Below are 18,268 nucleotides of genomic sequence, written 5' to 3' on the forward strand. Positions count from 1 at the left end.
TTTAATAGTCACTCGAATTTGCCCAGAAAAAAACAGTCACGAGATTAAACCTTTGTTATGTTATTGGCATAGATTTTCTTTATAAAAAAATTGGAAATCCATATTTTGTACTAGTGAAAACATGTTGGACTCTGGATAGTATCATATTTTCAGTATTTGTATGATTTGCTTTATAATTCACGGATATCTGATTTTTTGATTTGTTTTGCTTCGTAAAAATCGGGTATACAAAAATATTATTGGTACTTACGAATATTTACAGATTACGGATATTTTATCCACTTTGTTCAATACAAGTATATACAGAAATATAATACCAGTTTATTTATTAAAACACTAGATTACGGCGAGTATATTTTTTTTTACATTTTTTAGAAATTTAAATTTCATATCTGTGTTTTTCTTTGTAATCATATTTGTTTAATTTTTTTTTAAAAATGATTAGTAAGAGGTTTTAATAATTGTACTAAAATAGTTGGATTAAATTTATATCAATAGGTCATGTTCCTAATTTAATATAATAAATCTGTTACCTAATAAAATAATAAAGTTTTTGTGTAAATATAAAAATATATAAAGTAAACGATTAATGAAACTATATATTGTAAAAATTTAATAATTTTTCTTATAAAACGAATGTTTTTAGAAAAATGTAGTTCTGTAAAAAGATTTTATATTCTTTTTTTAATTTAATATTTTTATAAGTAATTTAAAATAAGTTTATTAAGTTATATGTTAAGTAATAATTATATATGGTTATTGATTCAAAACTTTATATTTAATCATAGATATATCTATGTATAAAAGTCGGAACGGAGCTGATATCCGTCTATAAATTTTATAGTATTTGTAATTTGTTTTGTTTTAACGAATATTAATTTTAATATTTGATTTGCTTTGAAGATTTACTTATATCTAATCTTTTAGATCTAAACAAAACGAATAACAAATTGAATTAGATTTAACGGATAAAATGTCTAATCCTTCTGTATGGAGTAACTAGAGGATTTCGTAATGTAATGGCCACTGGTTAGACAATTTATAAAGGGATTTTGTCAGCATTATTTGACTTAAGACACACCTCCCATCCTCTATAGTGACAAGATATAATTGAAGACATCCTTCTTACTCTTCTTTTTTTCTAGTTCCTTCCGTTTTAGGTCCACTTTTTGAGAAGGATATTAGGCAAGTTCAGAACTCTTGGGTTTTAGTTCATGTATTTACCTATTCAAATAGGGGGGGATCAGTTTTAAACCTACGATATAAAGTATTCAACTGTTTAGATAAAGTATAAGTCGATATATCTTGAGCCAAGGTCCGAGTTATTGGGATTTCGTAGGTAGATGACATGTTAAAAAGTATTCGTTTATATTGATGAAATCAGTACTCCCCCAGCTCCATAATGTGTTTCGGCCGTTCGGTCATTTACATTTTCATATAACCAATCTAGGCTATGGAGCATATATTACGCATCCATGTGATTTGTCCAAACCGTTTTCATTAGTTTGTTTTTGTCCCCCGCTTTTGAAGGAGACGAGATATGGGCGTCCTTTATCAGATCTTTAAATGATTGAATAACGTCCTTGATTGATGATTCTCTTTAGAATTTTTTTCATATTAATTATTAATGTTAAAATATATTATAGTACTCTAATACTAGTGATGATTCAGAATATGATTTCATAGTGTAAATAGGTCAACATATACTAATTAAAGCTAAATCTAGTATATGATTGGTAAAATTCAAACGATAATTTTTTAACACTTTCACTGTGTTTGAAATAACAAAACTGTAAATTTACCGTATTATTCGCAGGTGCTACTAAGATCTCCCACATATATTTATATTTTTTTAAAAAAATAGAATTCTCTATTATAAAATAGAATTCTTTATTATAGAGATAGATTTGCTTCAATTTATACATCTATAATAGAGTTCTATTTTAAAGGAAAATATAGAAAAATGTTATTTTTTATTTCTATATTTAGATAGATGAACTCTATTAAAAATGCATAATCGAAGCAAATTCATCTATGTAATAGAGATTCTCTATTTAAAAAAATATATATAATGATGAAATAAATATGAATTGAAGATGGTCTAAGAAAATGTCAATAAAAGCCGTACAAAATCCTCTTTGTCTAAAAAAAAGAAGAAGATAGTTGTACAAAATCGCATTGTGCTTGAGACGTAAAGGTTTATTTTTTGACAATATTTCTTTCCCATATTCACTCTCACATCTATATATTGACAATATCGCAAAAACATTGTCGTTTATTTTTTTAAATTCATTTTATCAAGAACTGTGTATAATTATTATAGTTATAAACCTACTTTGTATGATAAAATTATGAAATAAAAACTTCCATATTTATATCCTTCAGATTTATTAAACGTGAAGAAAACAAAATAAAGTTTAGACGCCATCACAAGGTGGCGGGTAGGATTTGGCGGGTAGCAAAAACATTGTAAACCCGTGAAGTCTGTCACTTTAGGATTTAATTTTCTTTTAAACCCAAAAATGGGAAATGGATAATGTGACGTGCTGAATGAATCTCATGCATGCATGTGACTCCACCATAATTTAAGGGGAAAAGTTTTTATTTTAAAATGTGGTCTGAGTACTCATCATGAGTTTTGGTCGTAAGGACACGTCAGTCCATCACCAGCAGAAAAAAATGTACACGAGAAAACGATACTTTTGATTATTTGTTATTCCATGTTAAAGTCATACTCTCTCCTTGCAAAATACAACTAGAATTTTGTAATGATTATTTGTTATTCAATGTTAAAGTCATTACTCTCTCCTTGCAAAATACAATTAGAATTTTGTAATCCCCCTCCAATATAAGTGAAGTGACACCCATATCCCAAGTTGTTCCATTGTTATTACTGGATAAACAATGAGTATGATTTCTCAAACTTTTTCTCTTTGGTTAGCAAAAAACTACAGAGAGCTATTCGATAAAAAACTATAGAGTTATGGTTCAACCAGCCAACATTTCTCTGGGACTTCCAATGTCCTCCAATTATTATCCTAAGGAAGAAAACGGCTAGGATCTTGACCCTTCTGATTTGACAGTCAACGGTTTACTCTTATGAAAACAACGCCTCCACAATAGTGAATACAAATTGATTCTCATATCAACAGCATGCAGCACGGTTAAGTCTTGACATTCTAATCTCCCAAAAATAATCAGCCGGTCTAATAGTCAGAATCATCCAGCTTTGATTCCAGTGGTATACTACTTCAAGCATAGATCGTGAATGCATGCATTCAAACTAGGGTTCTAAATTCTAGTTCTTTCTCGGTTTGTATCCTCTTCACAGTTTCACATTCCCTTTCTCTCTCTTCGACGGGTTAGTTTGAAGACGGTACTGGTTATCTTCAGTTCGAGTCAATTGTCCATTTTCGAGTTCTTACTCAATCTGGTTCAGTTAGTATTATAATTTTTTATATTTTTCTATTGTTAAGTTAAGTAGTACTATTGATTTTGGAGACGTCTAATAAATAATTCCCAACGCTTAGCAACTAAAAACTAAGCCTCGACGCGGATCAGATATCTGATTTTTTAAGATATTTGTGATTTATTTTGTATGTTACGAATATCTAATTTTGCGATTTGTTTTGCTTCGAAAAAATATGAATATTCAGAAAAATAGATATCTAGAAAATAAATAAATATTTGCGGATATTTACGAATACTTACGGATATTTTATATGTTTTGATTAATAGAAATAATATTAAAAGTTTGTTATAAATTTGTTTTGTAAAATATATTTGTGTATGATATATAAGATAAATACTAAAAGAAGTAGTGAATTATAATTATTTTGTAAATTTTTAAACTTAGTTAACAATTATAATAACATAAAACTTAAGAAAAAAATATAATTGTCATAAATTGTTTCTCTTCTTTTTATATAATACTTTTATATAAGTAATATTGAATATAATTATTTTTGTCAAATCACATGTTAGAATAATTATGTTATAATTTTATACATTTAAAACTTTTAACATACTCAAGATTACATGTATTTATATATTGTTCGGATCGGATATCCGCTTTTCAAAATTTTAATATTTGTGATTTACTTTGTTTTTGACGGATATTAATTTTTAATATTTTATTTGCTTCGAAAATTTATGAATATTCAGAATTTTAGATTGAATCGAAACGAATAACGAATCAAATCAAATTTAACGAATAAAATTGTCTAACTCTACTCAAGACGCACAAGAAGACGGTAACATACTCAGAATATTATAGTCAGGTGGCAGGAATATATCAGAACTCAACTGTATTGTGACACGATTGAAGGTGCAAAGAAAAATTTATTATGTCTCGTCATTTTTTAACTTATCTTCTGCTACATTTTGTCTGGATTTGAACTTTATTATGCTATCTTTGGCTAACTATGCAATAATAAATTTCCTTGGGATGAACTGGCACATATATTAAACATTTGTCCAGGACAAAAACATATTAATGTCTATTGATATGTATTACTATTTACTACTAACAAGAATAACATTGACAAAAATACAGAGTAGATGTTTATACATTTTCAGTGTCACATGAAAACACAGTTAAGTTTGGGTTGACTCAAAATAGTCAAAGCAAGTTAAGCCATCATTTAGGCCGAATATGTATAGATTATAGTCTATAGTATATAGACACATTCTCTCTTTTTTTCTCTTATGGTATTTGATTCCTTCGAAGTAAATCGGGAATTTTTTTGTTTGTTACTGTCCAAAACCAATATAAGAGATATGAACCCTATATTTATGAAAAAAATCATGAAATTAATCAAGAAATCTGTCCTTTCCAATATATACTTGTGAACAATGGATTTCAAATTCACGCATGCGTGTCCCTGCACCACTTGATCGGTTCTTTGTTTCCTCTCACAACCCAATAATTCGAAAACCAAGTAAACCAAAAAAAATTGGTGGTCGTCTGCGTACTTGAGTATTATTTGTAAGGACGTGTTGTTGGTTCATAACCAGCAGAAAAGACCAAGAAAGCGATATTGGTTTTGATATTGAATACACGTCGGTCCGTCGACAGCAGAAAAGAGAACAAAATCGAGACGCCATAAAACGATTATCGTTAATCGTTTTATGATTTTCCTTATGTCGGTCACTATATATTGGATCAGAAAGCGATCATAGTTCTGATATTTTATTTACGCATGTCTACATCTCCACTAAAAGTATTTAAAGGTGAATATCTCAAATATTAAAATAAAAATAAGAATTTCATTTTTCATTTTTCTGAAAAATATCACAAATAAAATACTTTAAATATGTATCCCAAGATTAAAATACTGATATATTATAGTAATGTGTGTATATATATATATATTTTTTAAAATATTCATTTAAAGATTTTTTTTTGGTTAAATGGGCATATTTTTAAGATATTTTCTTAATTAGAATTCTCTTGAAACATAAAAAATCAATTTTGCTGACTTTAGATTTTTTTTCTTTATAAAACGGAGGTTGATTAGCCGAATGGTTTTGGTTTTCGAGTTTGTCAAAACTGAAAGGAAATCACAGTTAACTCTGGATTTAGCTAACTTTTAAATAAACAAATCGTTTGAAGGAACTCGCACATGTTTTAATAGATGCACCCTATTTCTTAAATATACTTTCAGCACAAACGAAACATCTTCATATACATTCTGTACTCCTTGACAAGAGAACAAAAGCAGAGTAATTATTTGTTGTTAATACATATTAAGCAAAAAAAGGTTTTTGAGGAAATTTGGGTTTGTCCCACATGGAAACCCAGTTAAAGCCTGAGCCGACTCAAAGAAGTCAAAGCAAACATGAGCCCATTAAATTAGATTTCACGGCCCGTCATATAAGTTTCTTCTGGTCTAGTGGATGGTCTCAGTTCTCAAATATTCGAGGAAATGAGAGCAATGTATAGCGTCCAGCCTTGGAATAAGCGCTGTTGCTGTATAAGAGACACTTTATGGAGAGTAGACCGCGTTGATGAAGCCTACGACTACGAGTTTCTTAAAAGACTTGGTGAAGAAGGCAGGTGAATGTATGCTAACAGAAGCGAATCTTGGGATCATAAGTGAAACAATACAACAACAAATAAAGTATTAGACTTTCTTCTTTCACGTATCTCTTTACTTGTTGACAGTTTCTTCCATGCACTCTTATTAATCACATGGCCTTTTCAAAAAGACCAAGTCCAAGTGATAGACTTATTTTGATAATAGTATTATCACAATTTAAAATGAAAACTAATACAAAAAAAATGGATCTACATATAATCACATTGGGAGGGCCATGAGCAGCCATGAGTTATCTCAACAAAAGAAAAAAAAAACTATTTATACCCCAAACACCTTACTTGAATAATAAAACTATACTTACCAATCCATATAAGGAATCCACAGAGAATCATGGACAAAAAGGATGGCTAACCATATATAACAGACAACACAAGACACACCAATACGACAGTGTTCTCCTCTTGATCAATGTACCAAGCAATTCTCTCTAGTCTGAAACCCATTGTGTTATCCCATGAGATCGTGTCTCAGAAGCTGTGTGTATGTACAGGATACGGCGGGAGAGAGATTCGGGCGGCTATGCAAGAAGCCTTTGTTTTATTGGGTCTGAGGAGTTGCGTCTTCTCTGATTTTTCGCAGATGTTTGCGTGAGTTTTCCTGCTCTGATGATGGCTTTAGCTGACTGTGATCCTAAGGATTTTCCTGCTCAAGAATATTTTCACAATTTAGACTTAAAAGTACAATAGATCAAAAATACAACCATATCTTTCAAAGATCAAATGTGACTTTGTTCCATGTCTATTCCGAGACTATTCTCTTAACCATTATAAGAAGTTTCCTAGGCCTAGAGAAAGAGATCTGACCAGTGTTTGGCAGAGATAACCGTTCCTTTGGATTGCTGTGAGATCTTGGAGCAGCACCAGGTCTTCTTGAGCTAACTTCAACAGCAAGATCGTCTTTAGCAAGCTTTGACCTAGCCTCGGATGATACCACTGGAATGCTTGAAGATACTCCAGGTGAAGAAGAATCATTATCTGACGGAGATGCCCCTGTTGCCTTCCCAAGAGTGCAAGTGTTTGGCATCCTGCTTGCACTTTTCATCTGTGTTTTATTCACATTCTCAGACTGCTCCATATTGTTTAAGTTTGCATCTTCTCTGAGGTTACTACTGTCAAGAAACCGATTCTCTCCCATGGACGAACAGCCATCCATCTTTCCAACCAGTTCCATCCCCAGTTGTTTCTGTCAGGTTGAAATCCACTGTGCGCAGACAACTGCCTAGTTCCTGCTTGCCACTACAAGACACCAAGTTAAAAAAAAATGTAAGAGAAAGAATAATCCTGAACTAGCATAGAGGTTGTGAGTGAGTAAAACCTGGTGAGAGTCAAAGCATAAGCCATAGCCCTCTCACGCTTAGCTGCAGCTTCCTGCCCTCTTTAGTATCTTTGCTTGGATTTGTTCAACAGATCCAATGCTATCACACCAACCTTCCTGATAAAGACAATGTCAACACAAACCAGAACTCTCTCAACAAAAGAAATAAAAATAAATTAAAAGTTGTATTTAGGCAAGTGATGATCACATCACCTCTATTTCTCGAACTCGGGCTTCATCTGTTACCTGCTGTTGAAGCCTCTGCTGACCCGTTTCAATTTCCAAGGAGAGCCGAACACGTCTTGCACGTACACGAGCCTGGACCCTTACTAAAGCTTTCATGCACCGAAGCGTCACAGCTGCTTGTTTTCTCACAATGTGTCCTCTAACACAAGAGATGAAAGTTGTTATACAATCTTTAGCCAATATATAAGATAAACAGATTATCTAGTGTACTTACTTTATCATCCTTCTTCGACTTATCAGATTTGGTGAAACCAACCAATGCTTTGATCCATCTCCCAGAGGCACCCATTACGTCAATGATAACGACAAACCTGCAAAACTGCAGTTAGCAACTGAATTATTCAAAAACAAACGTACTTTCTATTTTGTTTAACCAAAACTCTTCGGACAATGTTTTTTTTTGTTTGACCAAAACTCTTCGGACAATGTTTGGATCCCACAAGTACAGCGAGGAACACTATAAGTCAAACAGCTGTTTTAAATAAGGAAATAAGCAAACTTCCAAATTAAGAAACGAAGAGACACACTTGAGAGATGAGGCGAAGTTAGGAACTTTTACAGGAAAGATCGGCCGATGAGATGTCGGAAGAGGGGTGTGATCTTCAGTCACTGACCGTCTTTCTTGCGTCTACTCTCTCTCTCTCTCGAAACAGTCTCATTCTTTGCTCTTTCTCTCTCTAAATTTGGCTGAAGGAATATTACAGGAATTGCTTAAAATTTGATTTATTTTCTTTTTTTGTCGTTTGGTTTCCCTCTCCTCAGATAGATACGAGAATGAATGATTGGATAGATTGCACGCCGTCAGGGTTGCTAGTAAACTGCGCCCATGTGACTTGTAGTTGGCAGCGTTTATTGAGCTGTTAAACGGCAAGCAGTTTAGTTTCTGATTTTTCATTTTGTTCTTTTTTTTGTCAAACCCACATTTTATTAACATATATACCGATAATAATGTTACAAGAGTTGCTAAGTGAACCAGGATATTACATCAGCAGGCTTGATTTCTTTCTCTGCGTACCTTGGTTAAGTTATCAACATATGATAATAACTGGGAATATATAATAAGACTCCCCTTTAAAATATGTTAAGACGTAGTTGATGTATGTATATAACAAGGATGGTGGTTCTAGGCAAGTCCAAGTCCACATTGTGCAGTTTGCACAGAACCCTGAAAATTTATAATTTGTTTTTATACATTTGGAACATTGAAGGCTGGGTGTAGAACATCAATCGACAACGTCTACTTAGCTAGATGGCAAACACTAGGTACCCAGAGAAAGAAATCAAGCCTATGTAATAGTCCTATACAAAGAAAACCAAAAGTGTGACTTATCTTTTATTGGGTTACTTAATTCTCTGGAATGATTTACTAGGGTACGCTAATAGCCAAAAAAAATAAACAGAAACTAGGTAGAAGTTAATTAACCTGTTTGAACTGACGATCATTTCATAAAACCTCCAAATATGAGGGGAAAAATGAGATGCCAGAAACATGGCTGTTCAACAATAACGTATACAAAACAACGCATCTGAAACCATAAGACCAACAGTAGTATATCAGAGTGACAACTAACTTGAGCAAATACAGAGTCTCCATTTTGCAATACACAAAACCCGTTGTGACATAAGCATTTACTTTGATTCATAACAGTTGGCAATGAAACACAAATTCAGACAAGCACATTTCACTACCAATCCAGCACTGTAAATCTTGAAAATTCAAGCTAAGCAAATGATGATAAATGTTAAAAAAAGGCAAAATCTTTCAAACCAACAAGTCTTAAACACGATCCACATCACCATTTTAGAACTACAAAAGTAATCCGTAAATTCCATTACAGAAGATAAAAAAAGAAAACTCATTTCTCAGAACCTGAGCTTGGTGAAGAACCACCTGTTCTTACCGGTCTTGAACCTCTCCTCGAGCTTAGCCTTAGCTTCCTTAAGAGCCGCCACCTTCTTATCCTTCGAAGACAGAGCCTCGAGAGTCGCAACCTCCTTCAGATCCACGTCCAACGTGTAACGAGTAGGCATCAGATGCTGGTAGTTCACGACCTTGATGAAACACTTGACTCTCGACTTCTTCGCCGTCTTCTTGGCCGAGTCCTTGCGGATGAGCTTGCTCGGATACTTCTTGAGCCCGGCGACGAGACAGTGTCCGTAGGGACGCTCGCGGTTGCCGTCGTCGAAGGAACGGATGATCACTGCCTTCTTGCCGGCGTAACGACCTTGGAGGAGGATCACAGCTTTGTTCTGCTTCAGAAACTTAACCATGGCGTCGTCTCTCTCTCTCTCTCTACCTTGCCGGCAAGGGTTAAGTTTTTGGTTTGTTTATATAGTGTGCTAAGGAAAAACCCTAAAGGCGTGAATGAAATGATTCTAACTCGGCCCATCTAAAATGGGTTGGACCTATCCAAAAGAAATTTCGCAACCAAAAAAAGACAAAGGTTGGCTATCTACTATCTATTCCGTTCCAAATTACTAAGCTCTTCCCTAACACCCAAACATCTACCTTTTTCTTTGTATCCCCCCGCCCCCGCCCAAATTGAACCATTGGTAGCCCGTGATTATTCTCAATGTTGTAAAACTTGAAAAAATTACGCTCAGACACACTTTCTCACTTTAGATTTACACCTTAACACACTTTGCACATGTGACACTCTTTTTGTCTAGTCAATGTCATAAATGTCCTCTTTCCACCGAAAATAAACCAATTAATAGAACCAAATAAACCGAATCGCAAATCAGACCATTGATCCCATTAAACCAGACCGTCGATATACTCTGTATCAAACTCATTTTGAATCAGTTTAGAAACCCTAATTTCTAATCGATCTCTTGCTGTCTCTCTCCACTACCGTTTTCGCCGACTTCACCCCCTGTAACTCTCCGCCTCATTTCCACCATCATTAGCGGCGATTCTCCCACCGTAAACGCACTGCCTCTCATCTACCACCGTTTGCGGCAACTCCCCACCGTGAACTCTCGCTCTCTCATTCCACAACCGTGAACTCTCGGTTTCTTCGATTTCTGCCTCTCCACCACCGCTCTCGTCGATTTCTTCCTGTCTCTCTCCACCACCGCTCTCGTCGACTTCATCCTGTCTAACTTTCCGCCTCATTAAACTATTAAACTTCTGCCTTTCTTTCCACCGTAAATTCTCCAATCGAGATGCAAGGTTTTGTTTTCTCTCTCTCTCATCCGCTTACTTGATTTCATATTCTCTTACCCAGAACACCATGTAAATGTTCTTACTTCATTATGTTCTTCCCAGGTAACAACGAACCTGACAACCGTCTCCCACCGAGGCTCTTCGCTACCGGAAAATCCCCTAATGGACGTCTCAACATCTACTCAAAGCCAGACCATCTAGCTTTCATCCGGCATGTGCTCCGTGACACCGAAGAGTTGCAGTTTATCAGAGATTCATGCTTCGGGAAATTGTTTGACCTCCCATCTCGTCAATGTCCAGTTTCGTGTAAATTGATACACGCTATGTTGACCAGGCAGCTTGTTTGTGACGACAAACACACACTATGGTCGGTATTCGGGAGCGATCCAATCAAGTTCGGGCTCAAAGAGTTCGGCACCATCACAGGTCTGCCTTGTGGAGCTTTTCCTGTCGGCTACACCACTGAGAGAGAAGACCAGTCTAAAGCTCATAAAGACCCGTACTAGATCCAGCTGATCGGGAAAAAGAAATTTCCCACTATTGCTGATTTACGTCACAAGCTAGAGACGGACACAACATTGTCGGGAGGACAAAAGTTGAGGCTTGCTTTACTAATCATTGTCGACGGAGTACTAATTGCTCACCAACAGTCGACAAGGCCTACTCTCAAGTACGTTAGAATGGTTGAAGACGTCGAGACCTTCTGCTTACATCCTTGGGGTAGAGAGTCTTTTCTGAAGACTATTACTTGCATGAAACCTCCGAAGTTCGTCCCTACGAAATGTGAAGACCCTATCGGAACACTGGTTACGCTCCTTCAGCAGGAAACTTACGCTCTGAAAGGATTCCCCCTTGCGCTACAACTACTTGCTTACCAGGCCGTTCCAAGGTTGCAGTCAACGATTCCAATCCCTGTTGACAATCTTACAATCATGGACCTCGACGTGCCTCACCTTCCTCTTTATACAGCTCCAAGCATGCTCGACATTACGAATGTTGAGTGTCACCCAAATGTAAGTTTTTCTACTACTACCTTTGAACATTATGCACTAGAGATTTATAAAAAAGTTTCTAAAGAACTAACACATTTTCCTGCATATTACCAGCTTCAGGTGACATCATTGATTCCAATACACAGCCAACCCCAACCCGGATGGGGAGTTTGGCCTGATGTCTACAACGACGATCGTTTGTCGTACATGGAGCAACTCATAGTTGACAAGTACGAATTCAAGAAGGAATTCTGGCCTGGTGGACATATACCTAAGCTCACCGCTCCCCATCCTACCAACAAGAAACAACCTCTCCTTCCGAAAGCACCTCTGAAAAGAAAACTCAAGTCGGATCCAATTTCAGAAGCGCTAAAGCCTAGGAGGACATGTAAGAAGTCAGTCACAGCCAGAAAGCAAAGACGCATCAGCAGCTACTTCGGCAAACCTGCTTCTTCTCCAAACTCTAACGAGAAAATACTTGAAGTCCTCTCTGCAATTCTAGTCAAAGTATCAAACATCGAAAAAAATCAGAAGCAGCTACGGAAGTTGGTTACCAGCAAGAAAATTAAGAGGCATCACAAGTCCTCTGCTTTCCACATTCTGCTTGATCACACAAAGAAAGGCAACCGTTCACACCGAGGTTGTCAGACTGATCAACAACAGGAAGATACCCCATCTCACCACAAGGTCTGCTTTTTTGTCTTATACTTTTCTTTTCCGATTGTTAGCTTTCATTACATTTCGCTATATCTAAATAATCTGATTGTATCCACTATACATGTCGTAGTCTCCGGAGCATATGGAAGAAGATCAACCTCTGGAGCCCTCTCTTGTCGTCAGCCAATATGAGGCACATCTTCACGGCTCAACCTCAAACAGCAAACATGGACCTAGCAATCAGTCTCCACCAGTACACACTTCCCCATCCCGCTCCTCTCCCCTCCAAAAATCGCATGTCCACAGCTCACCCGTCCACAAGTCACCTATCCACAGTTCACCCGTCCACGAATCACCCGTCCACGAATCACCCGTCCACAAGTCACCCGTCCACAAGTCACCTATCCACAGTTCACCCGTCCCCGAATCACCTATCCACAAGTCACCCGTCCACAAGTCACCTATCCACAGTTCACCCGTCCCCGAATCACCTATCCACAAATCACCCGTCCACAAGTCACCTATCCACCAAACACCCGTCCATACATCACCTGTCAATAACTCCCCTTTCATCAAAAACCCCTTCGCACAAACTATAGCTACTCCACCCTCTCTTCGTCTCCCGTCAGTTATCTACGATGCTAGTGCCCACCCTAATAGCCCTGAGCTCCACCACATCCTATTCGACGGTAAAAAAATCTTTGAACCCATTAGCCCCGACCCCCCTGCTCTGAGCCAACCAAAATACGACTCTTCAGCAGGTCAAGCTTCACAGAGACGGGTCTTAGCTTTGTCACCCCTCCGTTTCACACCCGATACTTCTCCCAATAAGAGTGGTGATAGTCTCCCAGGTTTCATAGCCCACTCGTCTGCAATTAACGCATTCTCTGCCACCGCTACTTCCAATCCTATTCATGTTGCCAACACAATCTCATCCAAGATCCAGGTTACACAGCCCATTCGTCACTGCTCTTCTTTCTTGGTTTGCTTTGTCCATGCAGTTTATTTATTGCATGTTTTCTTTTTTACAGACACAACAAACGGTAGTCAGTGACGGTGATGTAGGCGAACTCACCGATGTTGTTGAGCTCAGCGACGGTTCCCCTTCTAGAGAGAGGGAAAGGTACATGCCTTCACTTGAGGAAAACCACCTTGCAAAAGAACTCTTACGCTGCAAATCAATCCCTGCAGAGGCTCCTATCAGCCCACTACCTCAAATACAGTGGGATCTTTTCGAGAAGACTATTGACAAGTTTAAAACAGCGTATAGTCTCTCAAACTCCCTATGTTATGTTATTTTTTGGGCAGAAGCATCAAAGCAAAATAATAAAATTTTGCTTACTGCCGACAGGTTCCATATAACTCCCTCAAAATTCAACTTCTCCAACAACTTACTACTACAGCTAGCCAAGCCTAAACAATGGACAACAACTTTGGTAAGTTGTCATCACCTACATTTAAAGATATTTGTTCTTACATGTCTCTCTTGTCTGATCGTTTGCTCACAGTTAGTATGTTCCTTCTTTTTTTCAGCAAATGGAGTTGCTAATGCACATGCTAGCTGAAAGGCACAAGGTCCTTCTTGAGGATCAGAAACTTGCTTTTACTACACCTCACCTAACCGGTGGGATCCAGGCCGTATCGAAGGAGTTCCTCAGGAAAAGGAAGAGAGAAAACTTCGAATGGGACGAAGACCTGACAGATATTGTGCTCCAGCAAGGCAAGAGATGGATGGAAGATGTGGTCACCGTCTACACACCCATGTTATGGGACGAGAGACACTGGGTTGGTCTCGCGATTAACCTGGACTTGGGTTGTGTTTAAATCTTAGACCCCTACCCCACTTTGTACAGCGACAAGGCGGTAGATCGTTTCATGTCTCCAGTCGTCAAGGCTTTACCGTTCCTTGTTAAGAAAATTGCCAACTACCAGCAAACCCAGTTCCGCGGTGTTCAACCTTTCACATGGCATCGAATTCCAGAACTCTACGTCAATGAAAGGTCAGGTGACTGTGGACCTGTTACTGTCAAGTTCTTGGAGATGCATGCACACGGGGATCCTGAACCTCACATGGCAAGCATCACAGACAGCATGGTTGATGATCTCCGCAGACAGTACGCACTTGACATCTACAAGACCATCGTCATGCCTGCTTACTACGCTCCACCTAAAGAATGATTCGGTTGCATTTGTGTGTCCTCCTGACTCTCTACTGTCCACCTTCTATGCTCTACCTACTTTCTCTATTATTGTGTTCTGTTTTGGGGTTGCATATGCCCATGTAAAATGTCAAACACAACTCTCAGTACTATGCTTTGTAATATGCAAACGTTCGGCACCAGGTTGCATCTTTATTTTAAAAACTTTTTAGGATGCATTTGAATTGGTGGGTTGAATAGATCAGATAAAACTACGACGACATACTATAAATCAGTCCCCATCCACAATTGGAAAACCTGTCCACAAAATAAGTTGACCACAAAAATATGTCGTTCTTCCAACATTTAATCAGTTTCATAACTAAATCTCCACACTAAGTTCTGATTGCCAAGACGCTTGGTCTTTATATTGTCCGAAGATATAGTCTTAAACTTCAAACTAATTGTTTCACAATAGCTAAGGAAACAGTAAGAGATACCAAGTAGCAAACTAGACATTAAGAGTTACAGAAAAGCAAAGCAAACATTAAGAGAGTTACAGAGTAACAAAGCAGTAACTAACACTTAGAGATAGTTTGGAAGCTGAATCTACTTAGAGGTGCTTCCAATACATGTAATACACAGCTCCGCATATTGCCACCAGTGCTGCAATTTTGTTCATAGGACCACTGCTGTTTAGCTTTGCGTTTATGTCAGTGTTGAGCTTTGCATCAATTTCTTCTTTCATCTTACTTGTTGCCTCTTCTATAGATCTAGTCATCTGAACCATTTTTTCTTTAAATTCGTTATGCATCTCTTCACCCCGACACACAATTAAATCTCTCTGGGAGTCAACCTCCTTCTTGGTTTTTTCCGTTACTGCTTTCAAGTCACAGAGTAGATCTTGATGTTTGGCGTCTACAATACGTATCTCCTCAAGGAGGGCTTCGTCTATCCATTTGAACAGATGGTTTTCTGCTTTGTTCTGTCGGAGAGGGTGATGTTTATAACAGGAATTACCAGTTCAGAGTTAAAATAAGGTTTCGGAATACAGACGAACCTGTAGAGCAATTTTGCATCGGTAGAATCTGCGGTAAGGATTCTCCTTTGTCTCGGAGACCCAGGTATCGAGGGTTTGGCCACACCAACATCTACTAGGCACACCGTACACGGTTCTGCGGCATGCTTGACGGGAGGAAGTGGAGGACGAACTGCTCATCGGTATGTGCTGCCAGGAACTGCTCGGGAAATCTGATTGTTTTGTGTCGTCAATTTCGGCTGTCGTGTAACAACCCTAATCAAAGAAGTCCTATCGCAATTTTGGGCAGTTTATGAGTATTGGTTCGTGTTGGTTTGATTAGGATTTAATTTACATTTTTGATTATCGGGCCGGTTATTTAAGATAACCGGGTTAGATTTGTGGGCCGGCTAACGGTTAGACTCCGTCCACAGTTTGTATTATAGGACCATCCACGAAATTAAATGTCCACAAGATGATGAAGATGACTAGATTGTTGTTGATACAGATGAACAATATAGGCAAAAGAAACGTTTACTAGCACTTAACAAAACGAAGATCAAAATAGCAACTTCAAGCCAAAACAAAATAGCAACTGCAAACAACCAAAACAATCTCCAACAAAGCATCCAACAAAAGAAATAGGTCTTCTGAATAAAAACAAAACACTAATCCGATCAATATCTTTTATCTAAAAAAAAGAACTTCCTCGCATGCCTTCTCTTCAAGAAGCTCGTAAGATAACGTGCAACCTGAGCTATATAGGGAACCGGAGCTATATTGGGACTGTGCAATTGGTGCGGTTATGCCCAACCTGACGACACCTCCCACACCTGTTCTTAACCAGCTTTGTTTTCTTTGTTACCTGAAACCAAACACAAGTTATTAGCAACTCTGCATTATCCCACATATATTAGTGTATTGCTTAACCTCACCGGATATTCACCAACAGAGGGAAACCTCGCTTGCTTTCGGCGACCAGGCGGTCTTTTGGTTAGAGGGAGGTACAACACCATATTCTTCACTTCCTCAGGGACGTCCACATCACGAGGATCTCCTTCTGGACTGATTACGCCCGCATACGTCTCCCTCCATGTCGTTGTCTTGTAGCAGTGACCCACCAAAGTCTCATAAGGCACTCCCAAACTGTCAGCAGCCATGAGAGCGTGGCCACATGGTATTTTGATTTTATCAAAGTACTTACAACTACACTGCTTATCCGCAAGGTGCACACGTTCTTTTCCACCAAACTTCCCAATGATTTCACATCTCCACTCAGTTGAAGAATTCACTTTACTCCCCTTCATTGCGGCCATGTTTTTCGTCATCTCCTTGTCCACCTCCACACTAACCATACCCCTATGTTTCTCAGCTTTCTTCCTTCTGGCATTGAACCACCTTGTCATCATCCTCTGAATAAAAATTACCAACTCCATAATAGGGGACGTTCTCCCTTGCGAGAGAGCATTGTTGAGCTGCTCCGCTATATTACTAGTCATTATGTTATAGCGATCACCAGGAAAATTTGCCCTAGACCAATGAGCTGAACCAATCCTGCCTAGATACTCTCCACACTCACTTTTCTGAGCCCTTACTTTGCTGTACAGATCCCTATAGTCTCGTTGACGGTAAGCCATTGCAGTTGAAGTTACCATTTTTGCCAAATTTTTGCTTGAGTAGCGAGAGTTGACGTTTCTGGCCAAATGAACAATGCAACACCCGTGATTAGCAGATGGGTACACTCGTTTCACCGCTGTGGCGATGGAAACTGCACGGTCCGATATGATTGCAAGCGTAGGGGAATCACCTAATATCCTCTCCACCTTCATCAAGAACCAAGTCCAAGATTCCTCATCCTCGCTGTCCACAATAGCATAAGCAAGAGGAAAAATCTGGAAATTTGCATCTTGTCCACTTGCAGTGAGTAATACACCTTTGTACTTCCCTCCTAAGTGTGTACCATCTACAACCAACACACGGCGAAGCTTCTTAAAACCATTGATAGACGCCCCAAAGGCCAAAAATAGATAAAGGAACCGCTGATCACCATCATCATCCGCCTCTGTTTCAATATCAGCTACAGTCCCAGGATTTGCAAGTTTTAGCATATGCAAATACTCAGGCAGTTTCAAATATGAATCTTCTTCAGACCCATGAACATCAACTAAAGCCTTCTCTTTAGCCCTATAGCATTTCATGTATGAAGCACTTACACGAAGATCCTCTAGCACTAGCTGCTGCAATTCCGAAGGCACTGGCCCTCTCCCAGGATCACCAAACTTCGATCTGTAAACACCTGCAATCACCCGTGATGTTGCCTTACTCTTATAACCTTGCCTAAACTCAATTGGACAGCTATGTTCTAGTTGTGCTTTTCGGATTTCGTAATAGCCACACCCTTTTATCTCATGGGCTGTCACACGCCAATCACATCTTGGATCAGGGCAGTCGACAACAAAAGAATCGACTTTTGTCCTTGTTTGCTTGAATCTAAACTGATTCCTTATAGCGTATATAGCTAGAGAAATTTGGCAGTCTTCTTTGTTACCAAACACCTTCCCAACATAGATCCTTCCATCACCTTCGTCCAAATCCATGTCTGGTATCTCCGCTGCAGCATAGCTGGTGTCATC

At 38.1% G+C, this 18,268-nt stretch overlaps 2 protein-coding genes and 1 pseudogene across 2 annotated transcripts; all 3 read right to left on the minus strand.

Annotated features, from left to right (window-relative positions):
- Positions 1–6,270: 6,270 nt before the first annotated feature.
- On the minus strand, positions 6,271–9,262 carry LOC108858856 (protein IQ-DOMAIN 5-like; annotated as a pseudogene).
- Positions 9,263–9,397: 135 nt separating this feature from the next.
- On the minus strand, positions 9,398–9,974 carry LOC108856295 (60S ribosomal protein L27-3). The gene has a single exon (XM_018630064.2). The coding sequence runs from the start codon at positions 9,930–9,932 to the stop codon at positions 9,525–9,527; it is 408 nt and encodes a 135-aa protein (XP_018485566.2). The 5' UTR covers positions 9,933–9,974; the 3' UTR covers positions 9,398–9,524.
- Positions 9,975–15,230: 5,256 nt separating this feature from the next.
- LOC130494982 (uncharacterized protein At4g04775-like) lies at positions 15,231–15,836 on the minus strand. The gene is made up of 2 exons (XM_056985869.1): positions 15,678–15,836; positions 15,231–15,602 (listed from the first exon to the last, which is right to left on the minus strand). The coding sequence occupies exons 1-2, from the start codon at positions 15,834–15,836 to the stop codon at positions 15,231–15,233; spliced, it is 531 nt and encodes a 176-aa protein (XP_056841849.1).
- Between the last annotated feature and the right edge of the window lie 2,432 nt (positions 15,837–18,268).

This window comes from Raphanus sativus, chromosome 5, assembly GCF_000801105.2.
Source record: "Raphanus sativus cultivar WK10039 chromosome 5, ASM80110v3, whole genome shotgun sequence".
Lineage (NCBI taxonomy): Eukaryota > Viridiplantae > Streptophyta > Magnoliopsida > Brassicales > Brassicaceae > Raphanus > Raphanus sativus.